A 20,044-nucleotide genomic window follows, 5' to 3' on the forward strand; every position below is an offset into this window, starting at 1 on the left:
TAAAGCCATGATGAATCCAAGTATTTCCAGCTCAGGAATGTAATTAATTTCAAACCAGCTGACCTACACGGGTGAGGACAGGGTGTTATCTCGGCTGCTGTTTGAACTACCCACGCTTGGAGTGCTGCCCTTGGAACTGCTGCTACGGAGAACTCGGGAGGTCTCCCAGCCAGAGGGGCTGAGCCGAGCGCTGCCCTGGAGCTGCGGTGTCCATTCCCACACCTGGGACCGCTGAGGCTGCTCCGCTGTCCAGCCTCTGATCTCCCCTCCAGCATCACATCCCACCTTCCCCGGGTCACTGCCAGCCCCGGCCAGCGCAGCCTCCCTGTGGCTCTGGGTTAGGGGTTCCCTTTGTGGCGCTGGGAAGTGTGAGCGATGGGGATGCTGAACCCGGTGCCCGCCGGGACACACACTGCCGGGCTGCGATGGGGATGCTGAACCCGGTGCCCGCCGGGGCACACACTGCCGGGCAGCGATAGGGATGCTGAACCCGGTGCCCGCCGGGGCACACACTGCCGGGCAGCGATGGGGATGCTGTGAACCCGGTGCCCGCCGGGGCACACACTGCCGGGCAGCGATGGGGATGCTGAACCCGGTGCCCGCCGGGGACACACACTGCCGGGCAGCGATGGGGATGCTGTGAAGCCGGTGCCCGCCGGGGCACACACTGCCGGGCTGCTCGGAATGCGGCCGGGCATAGCCTGAGCCTGCGCTGCAGTAGCTGGGCAACACGGACACAAAAGCCGCGCAGGAAGCAGTGGAGACCAGGAGTGCACCTCCTGCCCAGTGGAAAAATGAGAATTTATGATCCTTGGAAACATAAAACTGCTCACTGGAAAGCAGAAACCGAAAAGGGAGTACAATAGGCAAAGAGAATGCTGGCAATGTACTCAAAGTCTTTTTTTTCTCATTTAAATGAGCTCCTTCCACCATCCAGCAAACTCTCAGTAGAAGCCACAGACCACTCCCCACACACTGAGCTGAAGGGGCTGAGGTGCTATCATGGCCCTGCTGAGTTTCTGGGAGTCCCTGGAAGGGCAGCAAGGAAACGTGGCCCCAGTCCATCCCAAAGGCTGACCTTGGGCAGAGGCTGTGAGGATGCTGCCCTGGCTGCAGCAGCTGGAGGCTGATCATGTAAGGGGAAGAAAGAGAAAGAACTGCATTTTGTCCAGGGCTCCTTTGACATCTGGGGAATCCAGTTTGAAAGCATTCTGATGGACATAGTAATACAGGCCTTCCTCTTCATCCCCCTTCTCCTCATTTTCAACAGATCTTATCCTTTGGAGGTCCCTGACTACTGAAGTCTCAAACAGCCCTTAAGGATAACTCAATCTTTCCACCTTAAGGTGACATGGCAAAGGATGTGGCGTTCTGTGGAGTTCAGATATTTCTCTGTGCCAGTCAAAAGGAGGAAACAGAATTACACCCACAGCTTGAGTGGGGCTCCTGCAGGTGATGGGAGCTGGTGGGAGCCCAGGGCTAGGAGTGGTTCTTTAATTAGTCTTTTCCACCTCTGAAAAACCACAGTGTCCTGGAACAAAGCTTCTTCCCCTGCTTTTAAGAAAGGGTGGGACAAAAGCAGCCTTTTCATTGCCTCCTCCCTGTGGAAGAGATAGTGCAATACTGCTGAGCTCCATCCTGAGAGGCACAAGCAGCCTCACAGCCCAGTGCAAGGTGACATCATCTGGCCCTTGGTGCCTCTCTGACAAAAGCACCATTGTGTGTCTGTCACTTCCAGGAGCTCCCTGCTGTCCCCAGGTTTAATAGGGAGCTTTCCCACACACGGCCCTTCAATCCTTGTCTTGCCAGGGCAGGCCAAACCCAGCTCATGGGGAAGTTGGGTTTTCTTTTCCTCCCTACCTCTATTCACTTTGCAGGAGAAAACAAATTACCTTTTCCATCTGCAGTGCCTTGGATGATTAATTAGCATCAGTAATGAAGTAGTGTCTCGGGACCCCAGCCCAACAGGAGCATGAAAATGTCCCTACCTGAAAAAGCTGCTAGGTTACTGCAGATAAAAAGTGCTAATTTCATTAGAAGCAGGTCAGATTCACCTGAAATAACCCCTGAGAAGTGAAACTGCAATTATACACTGCAATATCTTCAAGTAATTCCTTATTTCCCTACAAACATCTGTGTCACAAGGCCCTGCAGAGAAGGGCCTGGTTTAGTGCATGTTTCATATCCTAGCTGCCCTCCAGGCTGGTATGTAGGACAAGAGGCAAGTTAGGAGATTGGATTGCTTTAGACCTTGTCCATCAATGTTCAAACAAAGCTCTGAAGAGCAGGAGCCAGGACTCTGCAGCAAGCTCAGAGCTCCATAAAAAAGCCTCAGACCCCCTGCATGGCTGTGGGAAGGTAATAGAGTATTTTCTGTGTGTGTTTCTCACTCACAAAGCAAGGATATTCATTTTCTACTTCATTCATTCAGTTGTTCTGGTTACAGCCAGCCCCTGCCAAGTGACAGCTATCCAGCACCTCACTGGCAGGGCCAGGCCACCAGATACTGCTTGTACAGACAGGAGCAGGAGGCAACTGAGGACTTCTGCTGCCTGCTCCAAAATTCCTGTTGTACTTTCAGTCCCTACCCACCCCTCTCCATGAGCCTGACAGGCCATGGCAGGGCAGATGCTCCTGGCTCATTTGCTGGTATTTTGGCTAGGCTGTGCAGAGGGGGAAAAGAGGAGCTGGTGTCCTCAGAAACAGGAGGGAGAGATGGAGCAGGGGTGAGTAACAGGGCTGCTTTACTCTGTCTCTCTGAGTTGGTGTTTATGGCTTGTTTGGAGAGAGAATAGAAAGCAAATTTTGTTCTTCTGTGGCTTTTCAGAGGTGTGTTTGTGATGCTGTTCTTCAGGAGAGCAGAGCCTTGTTCAGCCCACGAGCAGTTTGCAGCCATGGGGGCCAGGCAGAGCCCACCACTGCAGAGTGTGGGGCAGGGCCTTACTGAGGGTCCTGGCAGGGACTCACCAGCATGGTACACAGATGGGGAGAAAACCTAATCCCACTGCCATGCCAAGGCTCTGACAAAGGCAGGTACTGGGATTTTAGGCCTCTAAATAATGCAAGACTTTGTGTTTATGTAAGGATGCTATTTTAGTGCAGGTAGTCCAAGGGAAGGGGGATGGCAGTCGGAGATGAAGGCAGCCAGAGCAGGCTGGGAGCCATGCTCTGAGTGCAGGGACGGAGTGTCCGTGCTCCTGAGACCTGGGGCAGGCAGGGGAGGTTCAGAAGGAGAGGCAGAGAAGTGCCCACGTGTTCAGCCTGATAACCAAACCAACCCAGCCCCAGCTCCCAAGAGGGCCAGGCGTGACCTCCTGGGGCTCTCCATTTCCAGCACTGCTGCTCTGCAGCCTCCTCCTGAAAGCCTCAGTGACTTCAGGGTGCTCAGCATGTCCTCCCAGGGTGGATACTTATCCAAAGGAGAAGGAGAATCTAGTTTGCTGTTGAGAATCTGGAGAAGCTACATCTGCATGACTAACACCTGCTCTGTGTAAATGCTGCAGGGAGGAAACATTCCCTGGCTTCCAGACTATTCCTGGATATCACACCCCATGTGCATCTCGGGTTCTGTCCTCCAGCTCTGTGTCTTGCCATTTCTCCTAGCCATCTAGTAGGGAAATTAGCATTTTCTTTGCATATCCACAGCAGAGTCAGGAAGCTGGACTTGGCACCTTTATCTTTCAGCAAGCAGAATCCAAGCTAGAACGGAGGCTTGATCTCCATTTGCATTCAGAACCAGCACTTGATTACAAACTAGACCAGCATGACAATGGGGGAATGCTGAGTGTGCTGCTGTGTGCAGACCAGGCTTCAGGACTCCTTTGCTAGGTGCAATTCATCTTTGCTCTCCTGCAGGGCAATGAACTCTTTGTTAGCTCAAGCCCTGGGTGCAGCTGAACCTTTCTCCACCTCAGTGCCAGCAACTCCCATGAACAGCCTTGCTACGTATTGGTTTGAGACACTCAGGGACAGAAATAATCTGCTTTATTGCCAGACAAGGAGACTTTTTCTGTGTAGCTGTTAATTCTATCGATCTCCAGCAGTTCCACTTGAGAAAACATTTCTTACAGACAACCCAGTGACTTACAGTCGACCTGCAGGCGCCGCACTGAAAGGATGTGTTTGCATCTGTGAGCAGCAACAGTGCAGCAATTCCAGCCAGGAACAGGCCATTGAGCTTGGAGGGGGTCAGCAGCACAGGGCCACAGGGCTGTGTGTCAGGTCTGCTGGTAAAGGCTTGGCATGCAGTACTGACAGATCCTGCTTCCTTAGGAAAATCAGCAGTCGGGCCCAATGCTCAGATGCAATGCTAGGAGAGCTCCTAATTCCTAATTCACATTGACATCAGAATCTCAGTGGCACAAATGTCTTTTGCAATCTGCCCACAAACTCCTGGGAATGTGCATTCCTGGAGCAGAAGTGAAGACAGAAGGGAGCTCACCCCTCTCCTGCCAGGCTGGCCTGAGCATTACCCAGATGTGCAGCCCTGAGCAGAGCCAGGCACAGCTCCCACGCTGCTTCTCTCCAAGTGGGCCTTGGTTAGGAATTATTGAGTGCTAATAAAACTGCAGTTCCTAAAGTTAAAGGAAGGTCTCTAGGTTCTCCTCAAATTGTCCATGAAACTTCACTCAAATTTGGAAACAAGACTGCTACTGTAAGAGAAAGAAAATTCAAGTCTAATTGTGTCATTTCCAGAACTCCAGAATATTAAGCAGTTCAAGGACTCTATTAGCCTCAGGGGAGCTACTGAGATTAGTGAATCATGATGAGAAAAAAGCCTGGATTTAGATATGGAAATTATGGAAAAAGGGTTTTATTCTCTCAGTATTTATTGTCACTGAGGTCTTGTCACCAAAACTGTACCAGAACATCACAGGCTCCTCTCTCTCCCCAGTGCTGTTCCCTGTGTCCCTGGGCTTGCAGTGGTGTCAGCAGGAGGTGTGAAGCTGTGGACAACAATGCTGCTCACACACAGGTCAGTGATTAACCCCAGAGTCCCCTGCCCCAGCTCCTGCCACCAGCTGGGATTCAAGGAAGCAAGACAAGCAGGAGCCCAGCATTGCCCTGGGGGAGCAACAACATGAAAATAAGAAAATGTGCCTGAGATGGAAGTTTATGCCCTGTAATCATTAACAGCAGGAGCACAGGCTGCAGCAGGACTGAGCAGGTCCATGGTGCTGGGGATCACTGAACCTTTAGTGCTCCAATGAGCCATGTGTGGCTCAGCAGCAGGTAAAGGACACTCCACAGGTGGCAGGTGGCATTTGAGCCTGAAGAGCACCCGTGTGCTTTACACCCTCCTGAAGCAGCTATGACTGCCTCATCCTCCACCACATTGCACCTGGCTTGAACATGTCCCTCTGCTCTTCTTCATCTGACACAAATAATTTGATTTTTAGTAAGAGAAGCCTGGAGCTCAGAGGGTTTGGTGGGATTCCAGGGAGTACATTGGACCTGGCTGTGCAGGGAGCAGGGTGATTTGGGACCCTGGCCTGGGATACTCCCTCAGTGCACAGGGCCACATCCAGCCCTCCAGCAGATCTACCCAGGCAGGATCTCTGCAGGAGCAGTGACAGAAGGATGGAGGAAGTGGGAAGTGACTCAGGTGTCCTGAAAGCTGTCAGGCGGCTGCCAATTAATCCAAGTAACCCATCTGGTCCAGGGAAAGGACATTTAAATAATGTCTAATCACTGCTGCAGGAAAGAAAGAAAGAAAGAAACCATTCCATAATGCCTTTAAAAAAATCCCTGCTCCCTCATCAAAGCATCCTTCCTTCCAGGGACCCATTCAAGACTTTTATGCTATAGATTTATCACATTGTTATTTGGTCAAAACATGAAGTATCTTGTCAAAGTGCTATGTAAAGTAGCACAGATTCTGTCTGCCTTCAGGCCTCATTTACTACAGAACAAAAGCAGATTGAAGAAAGCAAGCATAGAACAAAGCTATTGTTAGCAAATCTTATTTTACTGGGCTGAATTTGGCTTTGTGGTCACAGTCCCTCAGGGTCCCTCTCCTCAGAACACTGATCAATGAAGTACAAAGGGCCCTTGCACGTGACAAAATCAAGACAACATCGACAGGGGCAGCCACTGCTGTGCCCTGGGTCTGGCCTTCCCCCTGTGTCCAGCACAGACCCAGCCTGAGAACCAGAGACTCAGTCAAAGTATGAGGATTACACTTTAGCCACAGGCTGATGTTTTTTCAGGTTTTTCTTTGCACAGAGAGAAACTCATGGGACAGATTTAAGTGTTTGTATCTCCATGGGCTATTCTGTTTTGTTCCTGAAACACATCAGCCTGCTCTGGTGGAAATCCACCCCTGCACTTGTTTGGCTGCACAAGGAGGGTCTCTGCTCCACCCCACGTGCAGCCCCAGCTCTGTGCCCCTGCAGCTGTCACTCAGATTTAGGCAGCTCCTTGTAACCAATCCAATGCTCTCTCTACACTCTGGTTACCTTCTCAATTACATTTTTTCAGGCACCAACAAAGAAGCAGCTTTGAGTAGTGGCTGAGTGTTCTTCACCAGAATGTAATTTGAAAGCCATTATATTTCATCTCTGTAATAGTCTACAACCAGTAACATAATTGGTGAAAAAGTCTCTTTATTTCAAACTAGATAAAAGCTTTGCAGAGATCTCATACGGTGATATTTTAGCTAGTAAAATTAAATGCTTCAGTAATATAATGATAATACTGTTAAAGCCACTTTATTTTACAATTAAAAGGTACCTGCTTCATTGCCAAGATTCAGCATCAGACAAAAAGCTCTGTCTTATTCTATTTAGCACTAACATTTAAATTTAGCTTTTATCCATTTAAATGCTGCTTTTATTAGCCTTCAACTAAACTCCAATCCACCATGACTCTTATGCAAAACAGAATTAATGTGCCTGACTGGTTCCACCCCCTCGCTGGAGAAGCAATGGAGTTCTGAGGGCTCTGGGGAAGGCACTAAAGGTCGCTGTTGCCTGGAGATGACACATTTCACTGACTGATCCCTCCACCCATCTGTTATCAACCCTGCTCCGTGCACTCTGAGCAGGGTGGAAGAAGTGAAGCATCTCTAGTCACCGGCCACTCCTCAAAAACTGGGTCATAGCACGTGGCTACTGAAAAAGCTCTCGGCTGTCTTCTGGCACAGTGGCCTCTATCCACAGCTTGACCAGTCCCCACTCGTTTCAGCTCAGAGGTTAAGTGACAGAAGGTAATTAATTATTCTGTGGCAGGAAGTCCAGAGGTGATTTAGGGTTGGAGATGAGCAGGGTGGAAATCTGCAGGAGTTTCTAAGTCAGTGGGGCAGCTCCATTGCATGGTGAGACACCCCCCTAAGCAGTGAGCAGAAGGTTGGATTCTTGTGTAATCTCAGAGGTGTTTTTTCCTCTCCTCCCACTCAAGACACACAAGCCGAGCAGTCAGTTCTCCACTACAGTCACACAATGCTGCCTAGAAACACTGTGCATGATGCCACTGCAGAAACAGCTCATTAAGAGCTTCTTCCCTTTGTTTTAAGATAATACCAACAGCAGAAAATGGGTGAAACAAGCTTGGGTTTGTCTGAGACAAGGCAGACTCAATTATTCTAGAAAGCCAGCTTCCACATTTTAAATTCATCTTTTGTAAGGCTGGGAAAGCAGCATGTGCATGAGCACACCAGAGGCTGCCAAGGTGACTGTGGACCAGAGGACACATGCAGAGAGGCCTAAGGAGCTGTACCTGCATCACCCACCCTTCCCAAGCCAGCCTTTCCCTTCCTGGGGCCTTCATGGCAAGGGATCTCAGGGACATCTCACCTGGTGTTTTGGTGCTGCAGGGCAGACTGGGAAGCCCTGCCTGGAGGTGGGATGGGAGCAAGGTGAGGAGCAGTGCCTGGGAGGCTGCAGCTCCTGCAGTCCCAAGCTGAAGCCACTTGTTTTACCTGGGGAAATGGATTCTTGCCAGACATTCTGCCAGAGGGCTCACCTCCTTCAGCATCCTGTGCTGCATGCAGGTAAGACCCATAGGGTGTCTGCCATCCCTTGAGGTAAGGTGGCATCACTGTCATCCTTTATCTTCCTGAAGACCAGGAAACAGTCAGTGGGAACCAAACCTGGGGGCTATTTGCAATGTGGAGCAGTAAAATGCTTTTCAGTAGAGCTGTGCATTGAATGTGGTCGTTTTGGTACTGCCTGCCCTGGGTAGGAGCAGGTAAGAGTTTTCTGGCAAGGCTCAGAGACCCTCAGAGCACATGGTGGGACTCCAGCCTCCTGGGAAGCCCAGCCTGATCCCCATCCCTGTGCAGGAGACTCTGCTGTAGATGCAACAAACAGAGGAAAACAAACTAATGAGGCATTAGGGCTAAACTTAGCTGCAATTAACATTTAATTACTATCCTGAAAACACTTGCTGTATTTTGCCAGGGCCTGGAAAGGTAAACCCAATTAGCTTAATCTTGTGTGGTAGGAACCTTAAACTGGTTCAGATGCCTGGTCTCATGGATGGGACCCTGAGGGTAACTGGTGTTTCTGGGACCTGGAGCTGAGCAGCCCTGTGGGATGATCACGTAGTGCCTGTGTAAAGCTGCAGGAGCCTTTCTTAGACCTCTGCATTGGAGAAGAATCAGAACTGACACCAGACATTGTGCAGAAGGTGCCAGAGCAAGTTTGTACATGCTTGTGTGTATTGGTTTGGCTGCCTATAACCACAGCTCTCTCCTGGGGGCCATAGGCTGTGTCTAACACTTAGCAGGGTAAACATGGTTCTCCAGAGATGCAGGGAAGGTATCCTAGAAAATGATGCTCTCTTGGAGCACACTCTGGGGTGAATACAATGTCTTCCTAGTGTGGGGGAGAAGGAGGAAGAGATGCCTGTGTTTCATACTCTAACCTTGTCAGAACTGTCATCTGTTTCTCCTGCACCTTCCTGTAAATGAAAGGAAGGTGCATGGTGTTCTGAGAACTAAAGAAAGGTCCACCCCAGCAGTCTGAGGCTGCTGAAATATTTTAAGATACTAGGATTGTTGTCTGTCACAGCCCGGGGCTATCATTAGCTGAGCATTTGGATGCTCTTCCAAAGAGGCTGAAAGGGAAAACCCTCCAGGAACTGCAGCAGAACAAACTCCCACCCAACAACAACAGCTCCTGGCGTGCAGCTACAGAGGTCTGTACCCCAGGGCAAGTGCTCCAGCAGTTTGCACTCCCACGTTTGAGTCTGTGCCTCAGCTACAGCTGACCAAATAACTTCATTGTAGAGGGAAAGGCTGCAGAGACTAACCAAGCAACCCATCAGCTGGGAGTTCAGCTTCTCTCTTTTATTAGTTCTGATCACAACTCCAGCTCAGATTAACATGAAACTGGCAGGAAAACATAGCTCTGAGCTTAATAACACAGGAAGGGCTTATAGGCAGAATATGTCAGAGGAATCCATGCAGCAGTTTTCTAGGTGAACTGTAGTGAGAAAGCTGCCTGCCTGGGAAAACTGAGGGAACTGTGTTCTAGAACAATCTCATGGACGAGCCCATGAAACATCTCTACCTCTGAAACCATCACACAGTAATAAATTAAACTGAGAGGGCTGAAGGCAGTCTCCCTGCCCTCTGCCAGCTGTCCACCTCGTTTCCTCTCCTTCTGTAGGAAGAGCAGATAAATCACACCCGTATTTGCTCCTGAACTGCTGGAATTTACAGCCTGGCAGGGCTTTAAGTGCAAGGTGCTGTGTGAGCCAGCCCAGCTCTGGGACTGGGAGCTCTGGTGTGCAGAGGCAGGTTCTCTGCAGCTGTCCCTGTGCCTCTGCTTCACAAATTTGCAACTTACTCATCCTGATTTAAATTGCTGTCATGTCACACTTCAACACTACCAGTTGATACTTGGCAGTCAGTCTGATTTACGGTGTGGCTGGATTGCACTTCCTCACCCGAATACTGTGTGCAGTACTGCAAAGTGCTGAGGCTCTGCTCAGAGATGCAGCACGAATGATCAGGATAAGAGGGAGGCTGAAGTGAGAACCCAGTTCTCGCTCCAAGGAGAGCTCAGGCACTTCTCGTGTATCCTGCGTCAAGATTTATAAATGTTTCTGTTTCTCTGGCACACTGGCCTCTGGGGAAAAAGGCTTTTCAATTAAATTAAGCCCAAGAAATGTGGAGGTAACAGAAGACACATTACTCTGGATGCCTGCCTCCTGTTTGCTCATCCTGGTGTTTGGATGGGCACAAACCCAGTTGGCTGTTCCCTTATGGAATGATTAAATAATCGAACATCTGGCTCCTTTCTGAGTGTCAATACCTGCTTAGGTCCAAGCTAAACCTTCCAAACAGAACTGAAATTTGTAGGCTCCAGAGATTCTGAAGTGCAAATTCCAGGGAAACTGATTCTGTGCCTCAAAGGTAGATAAACCAAGTGTCCTGGAGAATTGCTGGCAGCAGGCTGTCTGTGGGGATGACAGGCTTTGTCACTTAGCCCTGCTGTGCCCTTGTACAACTCACCACTCAAAACAGCAGCATGTCACTAGGCCTGCTCAGCTGGACTCAGGGTAGAGGTGCTCTGGGAAGGGAACAGCTGACTTTCTGCTCTGGCCAGTGCTGGCTCTGGGGAATACATGCAGGACATGTGGTGATGTTAACCCTGCACTTGAAGCCATCCATTCCCTGGTCTCCCAGGCTAACATTTTCCAAGCAACCTCAGCAGCTTCAAGGAAGTGCTTTGTGTTTTACAAAACCCATCTTCACATTAGCTACTGCTTGAATTGTGAGGAGGAAAGATCTTGATTTGTACATAGACTCCCTGGAGTGCTGAGAAGGCTCCAATACCTGCAGAGGGATGTGCTCCAGCAGAAAGCCAGCTCCACCAGAACGCTGACGGAGCACAGGAGCTGCCAGACACCCAGACCTGGATGGCCTTGGGCAGCTGCAGGCAGCAGATGCTGCTCCCTGGGAGGTGGGGGAACACCTGCCCAGGGTGCTTGGAGCTGTGTGATGAATTGGACTTTCCTAAGCAGGCCCTTGCTGTGCCTGTCAGGGTACAGTGTATTTATCCAAGCTGCAAACTCATTTCATCACCTTCCCTGCCAGGGCAAGAGGTAGAGGGATTAGCTTGAACTCTGATCATATAATAACAACATGGCAGCTGTAGGCAGCTAATAATCCACTGGGAGGATTAGCAAACTTACAGTTGTCTAGCTCTGCATAATGGAAAGCTAAGAACAGCAGCTTCCCTGTTCTACCTACTGCATTTGCATTCTCTCCAGTAGAAGCATAGAACATGATGAGACAAGGCTTTCCAGTCTGTTATGAAATGGGATCTAATGTGTGACTAATGGAGTATTGCTAGCAATTCTACAAGCATCCATTCAGCCCAGAATATGGATTTAAGCTTTACTAAGAGACTGTACCTCAAATACCTACTGCTGAAGAGCAGGTCACGTTTTTAGCAGGCTAATACTAAAAGTTGTTATTTGAGGCTCCCTGGGAGTAATGTCCTGAAGTCTGCAGGCAGACTGTTCTGCTTATGCATGGAGAATCCCACTGATCCAGAATCCGTGCTATGATTCATGTGTAACTGGTAAAAGAGCCCAGTACATAACACAGAACATGCCAAGGAGCAGACTCGTCACCTGCTGTTGCTGCTTTCCTTATGAGCCTCTCAGGACATTTGGAGTCCTCGGCAGCTGAAGACTTTTCCCCCAAGGCAGTTTTGGCGCTTGTATCAATTTACTGATGAGTAACCAGAGTAACCAGCTCTGACAGAGCCTGGAAAAGAGAGCTGTGACTCCTCATCCTCCTCCCTGCTCGCTCTGGAGTAGCAGAAGCTGTGAGTAAGAGCCCTCCTGAGCCGTGGGCCGGCTGCATCAGCACCAGGATGGCTCCCACCTCCTCCCATGGCACAGGGAGCAGCACAGGGACTGCTGTGCTGGGGCTTGTACTGCAGGACTTTATTCTTCTGCTCCAGTGGAGAATTCCAGTGGAACACTGGAGTGCACAAAGGATGAAAGCTTCACCACGACATGCCCCTGCCAACACTTGGCAGGGATGTGGGACCTTACTCACTCTTGCACTGCAAAAACAGCCACTACTACTCATAATAACATAGGAGCAAAATACTCATTTCCCCCAAGAGCTTCTTCCACTGTTTCCTCCCAGTTGTAACTGGTGCTGCTGAGAGTCCATGGGAAAAAACTCTAGTACAGACAAGGCCTCTGCATGCAAATGAACGCTACATAAATAACCCCCATCTTGCCTCAGTTCCTAGGTTGGGTACTCTGTGCACTAGAATTCTCTTCAAAGACCTCCCAGTTCATTCTTTATGCTCTAATTAAGGATCAGTGCCAATTAACTATCTTCAATAGAGGAGCATCTTCCGCTCAGCAGCCAGGAAGTGTCTGAATAAGATCCTGCTGTACAATGTGCACATGAAAAGGGAAGCCCTCCCTTTTTGGAATAGGCTTCCAAGATTAAAAACTCAGTATAGATTACTGGATGCCTACTTAAAAAATCCTGTGTGACAAGATGAAGTGACAGCACCCAGGAATGCAGAATGGGTTTTTCACATGTTTCTTGTGGTCCTCAAGCACGCTATTGCACTGCCAAAGCTCTGAGCTAGGTACCACTGTGGCAAAAGCAGGTGTGACACTTTATTTTAAGTGGTATTAAAATACTGTTTGCTTTTTCTTACAAGGGTGTCAGAGATCAGCAGAAGTGCTGTGTCAAATCTGATGATAAATATTGATTCAGATGAAAAATTGCCAATAATTATGCCACCACCCAAGCTGCCCTGGTAGTCTTCACCTATTGCTTTTACTTCCTACAGATATTCACCTGTTCCATAAATAACCAGGCAATTTAGACTGCTGCTGCACTGTGTTCTGAGCAAGAGCTGTGCTAATAGTTTGAGCAGGCAAAGGGAGGGAATGTCATTTCTAAGCTTGGCTGGAGATGAATACATCAGCTCCCCAGCCAGTTACAGGCTAAGTTTAAAAAGCACTATTCTAAAGGAAAATTAGATGGTTAAACACTGTGGGGGAAGGGGGGGGGAAATAGGATAATCCCTTCAAAGCTTTAAATGGAAGATTCTCAAACTTGCTTCAGCTGATGTGAGACATATGAAGAGCCTCAGAATTAAGACCCCTGCAAAACTTCAGCCAGACACAACAGCTGCACTGCCTTTTGGGGGAGATGCACTTGAACTGGTTATACTCGAAGCAGATGTAAGCCACCCAACCCTGCTAATCACAGCTAAATCTGGGGACCATTCACAGGCTGCTCTGCAGAATAAAGGGGCAGAGCAGGAAGAGAGCAGGCTTAGTGATGAGAAACAGGAACTGTAAAACTGTATTGGAGCATGGGGAAAGCAGCAAATTATTCTAGGAACAGCAGAATCCATAGTCTAGTCAGATGAGATTTACATCAATCATACCTGTCAGGGCACTGATATTTCAATACAGAACACAATATACTTGGAACTGTCAATGAACTCAAGTGCTTTTGTGGAGCATATTGTGTCCAGCTTATTTTTCATGCACATAAAATTCCAAACAGGCTAAATAAATCTCTTAGGTTCAAGGAAAAGCCCAATGTTCAGCACAGGAGAGGGGGTTGCGTTTGGGTTTTGACAACTGATCCCTTTGCAAAGAGCATGGGCCTATGCTAAGATGCCTTGGGAATTTCTGGAGAAGCTTGTTGCAAACCTGATTGGGTTGAGATTTGAGCTCCAGATAGGAAGGGCTGGAGGGAATGCAGAACAGTAGATTGCAACCAAGTCACTCCAGGGAGTGTAACCTTCAACTCAGTGTGGGGCTCAGCTCTTCTGAACTTACCCGGATCCTTCTCATGGCTGCCACAATCTCCACGCGGCTGTTGGGCCTGGGGACATCCAAGCTGCCGATGTACTGAAAGACACAACAGTGAGATGTCTGTGCAGTAATGCACAACTTCATGGTGTGGGCTTCTTCAAAACAGACAGCATTTCTCATTTATTTAGTCCCTCCTTGCTTGGATTCCTTTGACCCAGGACAGGATAGGAATATCTGTTACAGATAATGTTATCAAGTTGGGGATTTCTGAGGTTGGGTGTGAGGCTCTGACCTCATTCAGGTTCTGGATGTGCCTTTACCAGTGCTTTGCAGGGCGATGTCTGCTGCTAATTGAGTCATGATCCCATGTGTCTGAAACTGGGACTCTCTATCCTTTGTTCCTCCTTACTACACCTGCTCAAAACTAAAAGCACATAAGAGCTGTAAAGCTGCCAGGATGTGCAACAAACACCTTTCCTGGGAAAGCCTTGTGATTCTAGCTTAAGTTTTTAGTCTGGACCACCCAGACCTCTGCATACTGCTGTACCTGCTTGGTTGGACCAGCTCAGCTGTCTGCAGAATCCTGGTAAACCCACCCAAATCTGTGTCCTACAACCCTGCTTAGGGGAGCTGCAGTCCTAACCACAGGACTGAGTGTCTGCATTCCAGTGTCTGTGCCAGTGATATTAGCAGGGTCTCTTACTGGGGTCTGAGACAAGGCAGATGGCAGGTTCCCATCACCTCCACCTCTCCCCCTGCACCACAGCTACAGCCTCCTGGAGCTGCCTGTTCTCCTGAACAGCATGGCAGCACACTGCACACGTTCCACAGGTTATCATGGAACAGCCACGGGCAGCTTCCCGCTGCTGGCATTTCTCCCTCCTGTGCTGCCTGTACTCTCCCCTCGTGTGCCAAAGCAGAACCTGCTCGTGCACCTGTTGGCAGGAGGCAGCAGCTGCTGCCTGGTGGCACCAGGGACGGCACACGTGGCACAGCTGCACAGGAGTGCCCTGCACTGCCCAGGGGAGGAGGCACAAAGCTGCCAGCTCAGCCTCGGGAATGAGGAAAACGCGGTGTCCTGGACAGTCACACCGCGTGGGGAGCAAAGGCTGCTGACGCTGTAAGGTGCCGTGGCTCAGCTCTCAGGGAAGACCTGCACGTCCAGGGCATGCTGGTGAGGACAGGGAGGATGTCACTGAGTGAGAGGGAGATGACAGCATGTGCTGGGAGTGGCCCTGGCAGCTGAGGACAGGGGCTGGATTTGGTGCTGGAGGGGTCCATCAGGTCCCTTGGGGTAACACAGCCCAGCTCTGCTGTTAGTGGTGGGGACTGAGGGCAGTTCACAGAGTTTAGTGACCCTCCCAGGAGCATTTGGTTCATGAACTGTGTCTGGATTTTAGTGTGTGGTTACAAAATTTTGGTTTTTTGGAAATTGTTCCCTTGTGGAGAGGAAAAGGAGCAGTTAATCAGGAGGCCCCTGCAAATATTCAGGGTGATATTATATATATGAACGGAGACAAAATAATTCCCCAGAATAGCCCCATAGGTATTGCTGTTAGTAAGACAGTCCTGGATTTATTTCTCCACTGTACTACTTGCAGATTGCAATGGGTTTTATCTTGTAAAATGTCTGCTTAAAAAGGCTTTCAGAGATGAGCTCTCCTGGCTCAGTATTTACTGCTTTTTCTCCTGCCTTGAAATAAACACCACAAGCAATCTGAAAGGTCATCTGGCTTTGCTGCTGCTTCTGTAAATGCCTTTGCAAAATGGCATTTTTAAGAGCAGTTAAGTTCATCTATAGCCTTTGGTAAACCACAGGAGAGCCAAGCTCAGAGCACGAGAGCTTGAGGGCAGCAGGGAGGGGAGCAGCAGAGCCAGGGCTTCCCTCGGGCTGCTGGGGAGGGCAGAGCTGTATTTCAGTGCTCTGTGGCCTCTTTGGTGTGCAGATCTCCTTCCCTGCCCCGCTGGTCAGGGCAGTCACTGCTAATCCAGATGAGCTCCTTGCAGCTGGCTGGCCTTTTGTCTGCCAGCAGCAGAGCTGCAGTGGGGAGCAGGCCATGCTCCTAATGACAAATTTATTGGGGCAACAGGATAGCTGGGAGTGCTGAGCTAGAGGAGATTCTTTCAAACTCTGGCTGCAGAGTTTGGGTACCTGTGCTCCCACACAGTGCCATGAAACTCATGAAACAGCACACAAAGCTCTGCCCAAACAAGCAGCTCCCAGCACTGACCTCCTGAAGATTATAGGGGAAGGAAGGCAGTTTGGAATGTGGAGATTAGAGAGTGAGTGTGGTCAGTAAGATTGCCTGGTGTGAGACACCTGCAGCCAGCTGCAGCCTTGTCATTGTCAGCGTCGCAGCTGACTGATGTGCCCACAATGAGCAGCATAATTGGAAGAGACAGACTGTAAAGCAGAACTGAGCAGGCATGTTACTAAGGTAATGCAAACCCCATCCCAGACCCACACATCCTAACAGGGTGTTATCCACTCACTAGCTCTGGATGCCTGGAGCTGTCAATCTGAAAAGCCGGTTTCACTCAGTTAAAGGTACAGTTGCTTCTCATCTTTTAGAAACCAAATTAAGAATTTTTCTTCTCCTCTGCACAGTCTGCAGCAGAGCAAATGTTAATTTAAATAGAGAAATCACAGATTAAATGTTTTCTTCCCTAAGGAAGATAGATTTTTTAAAATACATGATTAGCTGTCTATTCAGATTCATCCTGTATCCTGCTTAAATCTTACAGCTCTTTCAGCAGGAAAACCAAGAGGCACAAAATCCGTATTTCAAAGCTTTATTGGAATGTATATGCCCCTTCTTTCCAGCTCAGGAGACAGCAGGCGTGAATTCCATTTCTAATCTGTGTTAGGCCACCTGCAAAGAGGGGAAGGGAGCCTGTGAGTTGCTCCAGCAAAATGCAATTCTTCTTGTCAGCTGAATTATAAACCCATTCCCCATGCTGTCTACAGCGTGCCAATTCCAATGGAGTCACTTTCTGAGAGTGCTGCTGTGCTGCCAGGCTGTTCTTCACGATCAATACGGGATTTCTGACAATATCAGTATTTCTTTCTGATGCCTGAAGGCTGCAGACCTTGTCTGTCCAGCTTTTCATGCAGGGAAAGGGTCAGCTGGAGTCAGGCACTATTATTTGAGCAGCACATAGCAGTCTGCCGGTTTCCAGGGGAATAGGGAGCTGTCACCCCGACGTGGCAGGACAGGGCAGCCCGGTGGGGGACAGGACAGGCACTGGATCAGGCAGGGATGAGCACCTGGGACAGCATCCACGGTGCTGTCAAGAGGGGTCATTCCAGAGCAGTTCCCAAATGAAGCTCACAAGGCAGCGTCTAAGGATTACACAGCTGCAAAAATACTCGGAAAAGAGCAAGAACCTGTTTGATTGTGCTAATTAAATGTACGGCTTTCATAATTGATTGCTGTTTTCTTTAGACTCCCTCAGCGTGGCCCAGGGGCACTTCCAGAGCTGAAGAATAACCGTGGCAGGGCTGGGGAGGCCCGGCGAGCCCGGCCACGGGGCCATGGGCCCGCGGGTGCCACACCGGGGGCTGCCGGACAGCACCGGAGCCCAGCCCGCGGGCACCCCGAGCCCGCAGAGACCCCGGGGCCCTCTGTGGAACAGCCAAGGAGGGGGAACCTCCCGGGGGCTCGCTGCCAAGGCCCCGGAGCGCGGGGGCCGCGGGGCTGCGACAGGCGGGGGGCACCGGCTGCGCCCCCCGGCCCAGGGGCTGCGGAGCGGAGCGCGCCCGGGGCTCACCTTGGCCTGGAAGTGGATGCCGTGCTGAAAGGCCTCCTCGTTGTGCAGCGGGACGCGGGAGTCGCAGCCATCGTCCACCAGGTTGTACCGGTTCTTCACCGGCATGGCGGCGGGCGGGCGGCCGCCTCAGCCCGCGGCCCCGCCGGGCATCGCGGCCGGCAGCGCCCGCCCCGCGGAGCCCCCGGCGCCGTGCAGGGCTGCGGGCACCCGAGCCCGGCCGCGTTTTGAATGAGCGTCCGCGGGAGCGAGCGGGGCCCCGGCCCCGCCGCGGCGCCATTGGCCCGAAGTTCCCTCATGTGATGCGGGGGGCGGTGGGAGCCGCCCGGCCCTGCCCGGCCGCCCCGCCCCGGCCCCGCCGCGGAGCCACCGCCGGCACCGGCCGGAGCGTGCGGGATGCTCCGCTGCACGGACAGAAGATGATGAGGGGCCTGGAGCATCTCGCTTGTGGGGGGACGCTGCGGGAGCTGGGCCTGGTTAGTCTGGAGAAGACTGAGGGGATCTCATCAATCCGTGCAAATATCTCCAAGGGCTGTCCTGAATGAGTGGCCACCTACATTATGTGTGTCTCATGTCAGTGTGACTTACAGCTCTGTTAGAAATTAGCACGTGCTGTCTCTCAGAACCCTGGTACGCAGTCGATGCCCACTGTGTCACTCAGAATACTCTCAGGATTTGTGGCACCCCATGTGCTCATGGTGTTCTTTCCTTCCAGCGTGACAAGGCACAGCCAGGGCCAGGTGAGCCCTCACGGATGCCGCTCTGGCACACCTGGCACACCTGAGCACGACATTCCTCAGCCAGCACCAGCACAGGTGAGGGATGAGATGTGCACAGCTGCGATGGCAAGGCCCAAGGTTTGTCCTCTGACTGTTGGTACAGCCACACTCCATTTACAGGAGTGATCAGAAATGTGAATTGTGTAGAATCCAAAGGGTGGAGGGTTACATGTGTGCCAATGGATCTCATCTGAGTTCCCCCAAATTAATTTTTGAGTCATAAAAGTAACTCCCAGCCAGATGTTTGAATGTTTTTTGACGCCCCCTTTTATGTGGCTTGTGCATTAGCCAAAAAGAAAACTTTGGCCACAGGCAGACAGTGCACAGTTCCCAGTATCCATCTCAGGAGTGTGATCACCCTGAGCTTCCTGGCATTTTGAGTCCTTGTAAGTCAGTGGGAGATGGGCAAGAGCCAAGAATCCAGAAACTTATAATTAAGAGAGGGAGAAAAAGCCCAAGGAATTAATATTGGTTCACAGACTATGACCCTACATGTTCAAGTATTTTGAGGTATTAGCAGCTCTTTCTGGGGAGGGTTCTGTGGTCAGCCTTCTCCCTTTGTGAAGTTTTTCTCTTTCCAGACAGACTTTTTTCCTTCCAATCTATAGCACTGCATTACCTTCTCATTTAAATATTCACAACTTTATGCTAATCCTGCTTTTATACAGAATAACTCAATATGGGTTTTGTCAGTTGGTTTCTGTCCAAGATGCTCCTCTAGATACACATCTCGCCTGCAGATGCATCAGTTTAGTTCTTTGTTGGTGATTTTTTGTGTGGTCTGTACTGATGGTTTGTGTGTACTTAGAACAGTTCATGGTGCTTTTCTTACCTTGTACCTATCTCGATTTAAAAAAATATCTGTTGACCTGAATAAATAACACAGATTTTGTGTGCAAATGTCCTTGGACTGACTGAGCAACATTCAGGTCTTTGGTTCTCTTAAGCCCAAGGAGGAGGAGATGCCACCCAGTCAGGCTATGCTCATGCTTCCTTTGATGCTAACGCCAGCAAAGCTCAACTCATATGGGGAAAAACCTAACACAGCCACTACTGGTGAGTGTCTACATTGATTCTGCAATACTGCATTTCAGCTGAGGCATGCAGGAACCTGCCATCGTGCTGAGCTGCTCAAAGCTTCTCCTCATTACCCTCTCATTGCCACAAGAGCATTCCTATATATGTGGGTGCATATGGACTTCACTTGGGAGAGTTAAATTTTTAAATCTGATAGAAAGAACAGGATGAAATAACAAGAATGGTCTTTTTAATTCCATTCTGGTGCTTTCCAGTATCCCGCAGATTATAAAATCCTCTGGGTAGGAGGAAAGAAATATCTCATGGGAATCCTGAGAAAAAGAAAGCAACTGTTATTTAATAAAGCTTGCAGTGCCAGTTTCTGTTAGATCACAATTGAATGGAGATGTTTAATACTCCCTGTTCATGAACTTCTGTGAACTTTTCATAGGGCTTAAATCTCCTGAGGTTAATGGTTTGGATCTGTGTTCAAGAATTGAGTTTGAAGGCTGCTAAACCTAAAAAGCTGTTAATTTTCTAGTTTGTTTGTTGGGCAAAGAAAATTCTTTGACTCCACTGGAAGTAAGAAAGCTGTATGCCTTTTCTTCTGGACAATGAAACCGGGCAAATATGTGGAATGAAGCATTTACACAGGACATCGTCACGGATTTAGTATAAACAAACCCTGAGTAGCATTGAACAGTTGGCCAAACCTCATG

The 20,044-nt window shown here is 49.8% G+C and overlaps 1 protein-coding gene across 2 annotated transcripts in view; it reads right to left on the reverse strand.

Annotated features, from left to right (window-relative positions):
• LOC131586759 (carboxyl-terminal PDZ ligand of neuronal nitric oxide synthase protein-like) overlaps positions 1-17,777 on the reverse strand; it is a 31,074-nt gene extending 13,297 nt beyond the window's left edge. Inside the window, exons 1-2 of one of the 2 annotated variants that reach the window (XM_058853943.1) lie at positions 17,533-17,777; positions 13,786-13,857 (exon numbers count right to left, since the gene is read on the reverse strand). In XM_058853943.1, coding sequence (XP_058709926.1) covers positions 13,786-13,857; positions 17,533-17,637 — 177 coding nt within the window. In that variant the 5' untranslated portion in view covers positions 17,638-17,777. The remainder of the gene's footprint in view (positions 1-13,785; positions 13,858-17,532) is intronic. The other variant, XM_058853941.1, reaches the window with a different exon arrangement.
• Positions 17,778-20,044: the final 2,267 nt, after the last annotated feature.

This window comes from Poecile atricapillus, chromosome 20 (genome assembly GCF_030490865.1).
Source record: "Poecile atricapillus isolate bPoeAtr1 chromosome 20, bPoeAtr1.hap1, whole genome shotgun sequence".
Lineage (NCBI taxonomy): Eukaryota > Metazoa > Chordata > Aves > Passeriformes > Paridae > Poecile > Poecile atricapillus.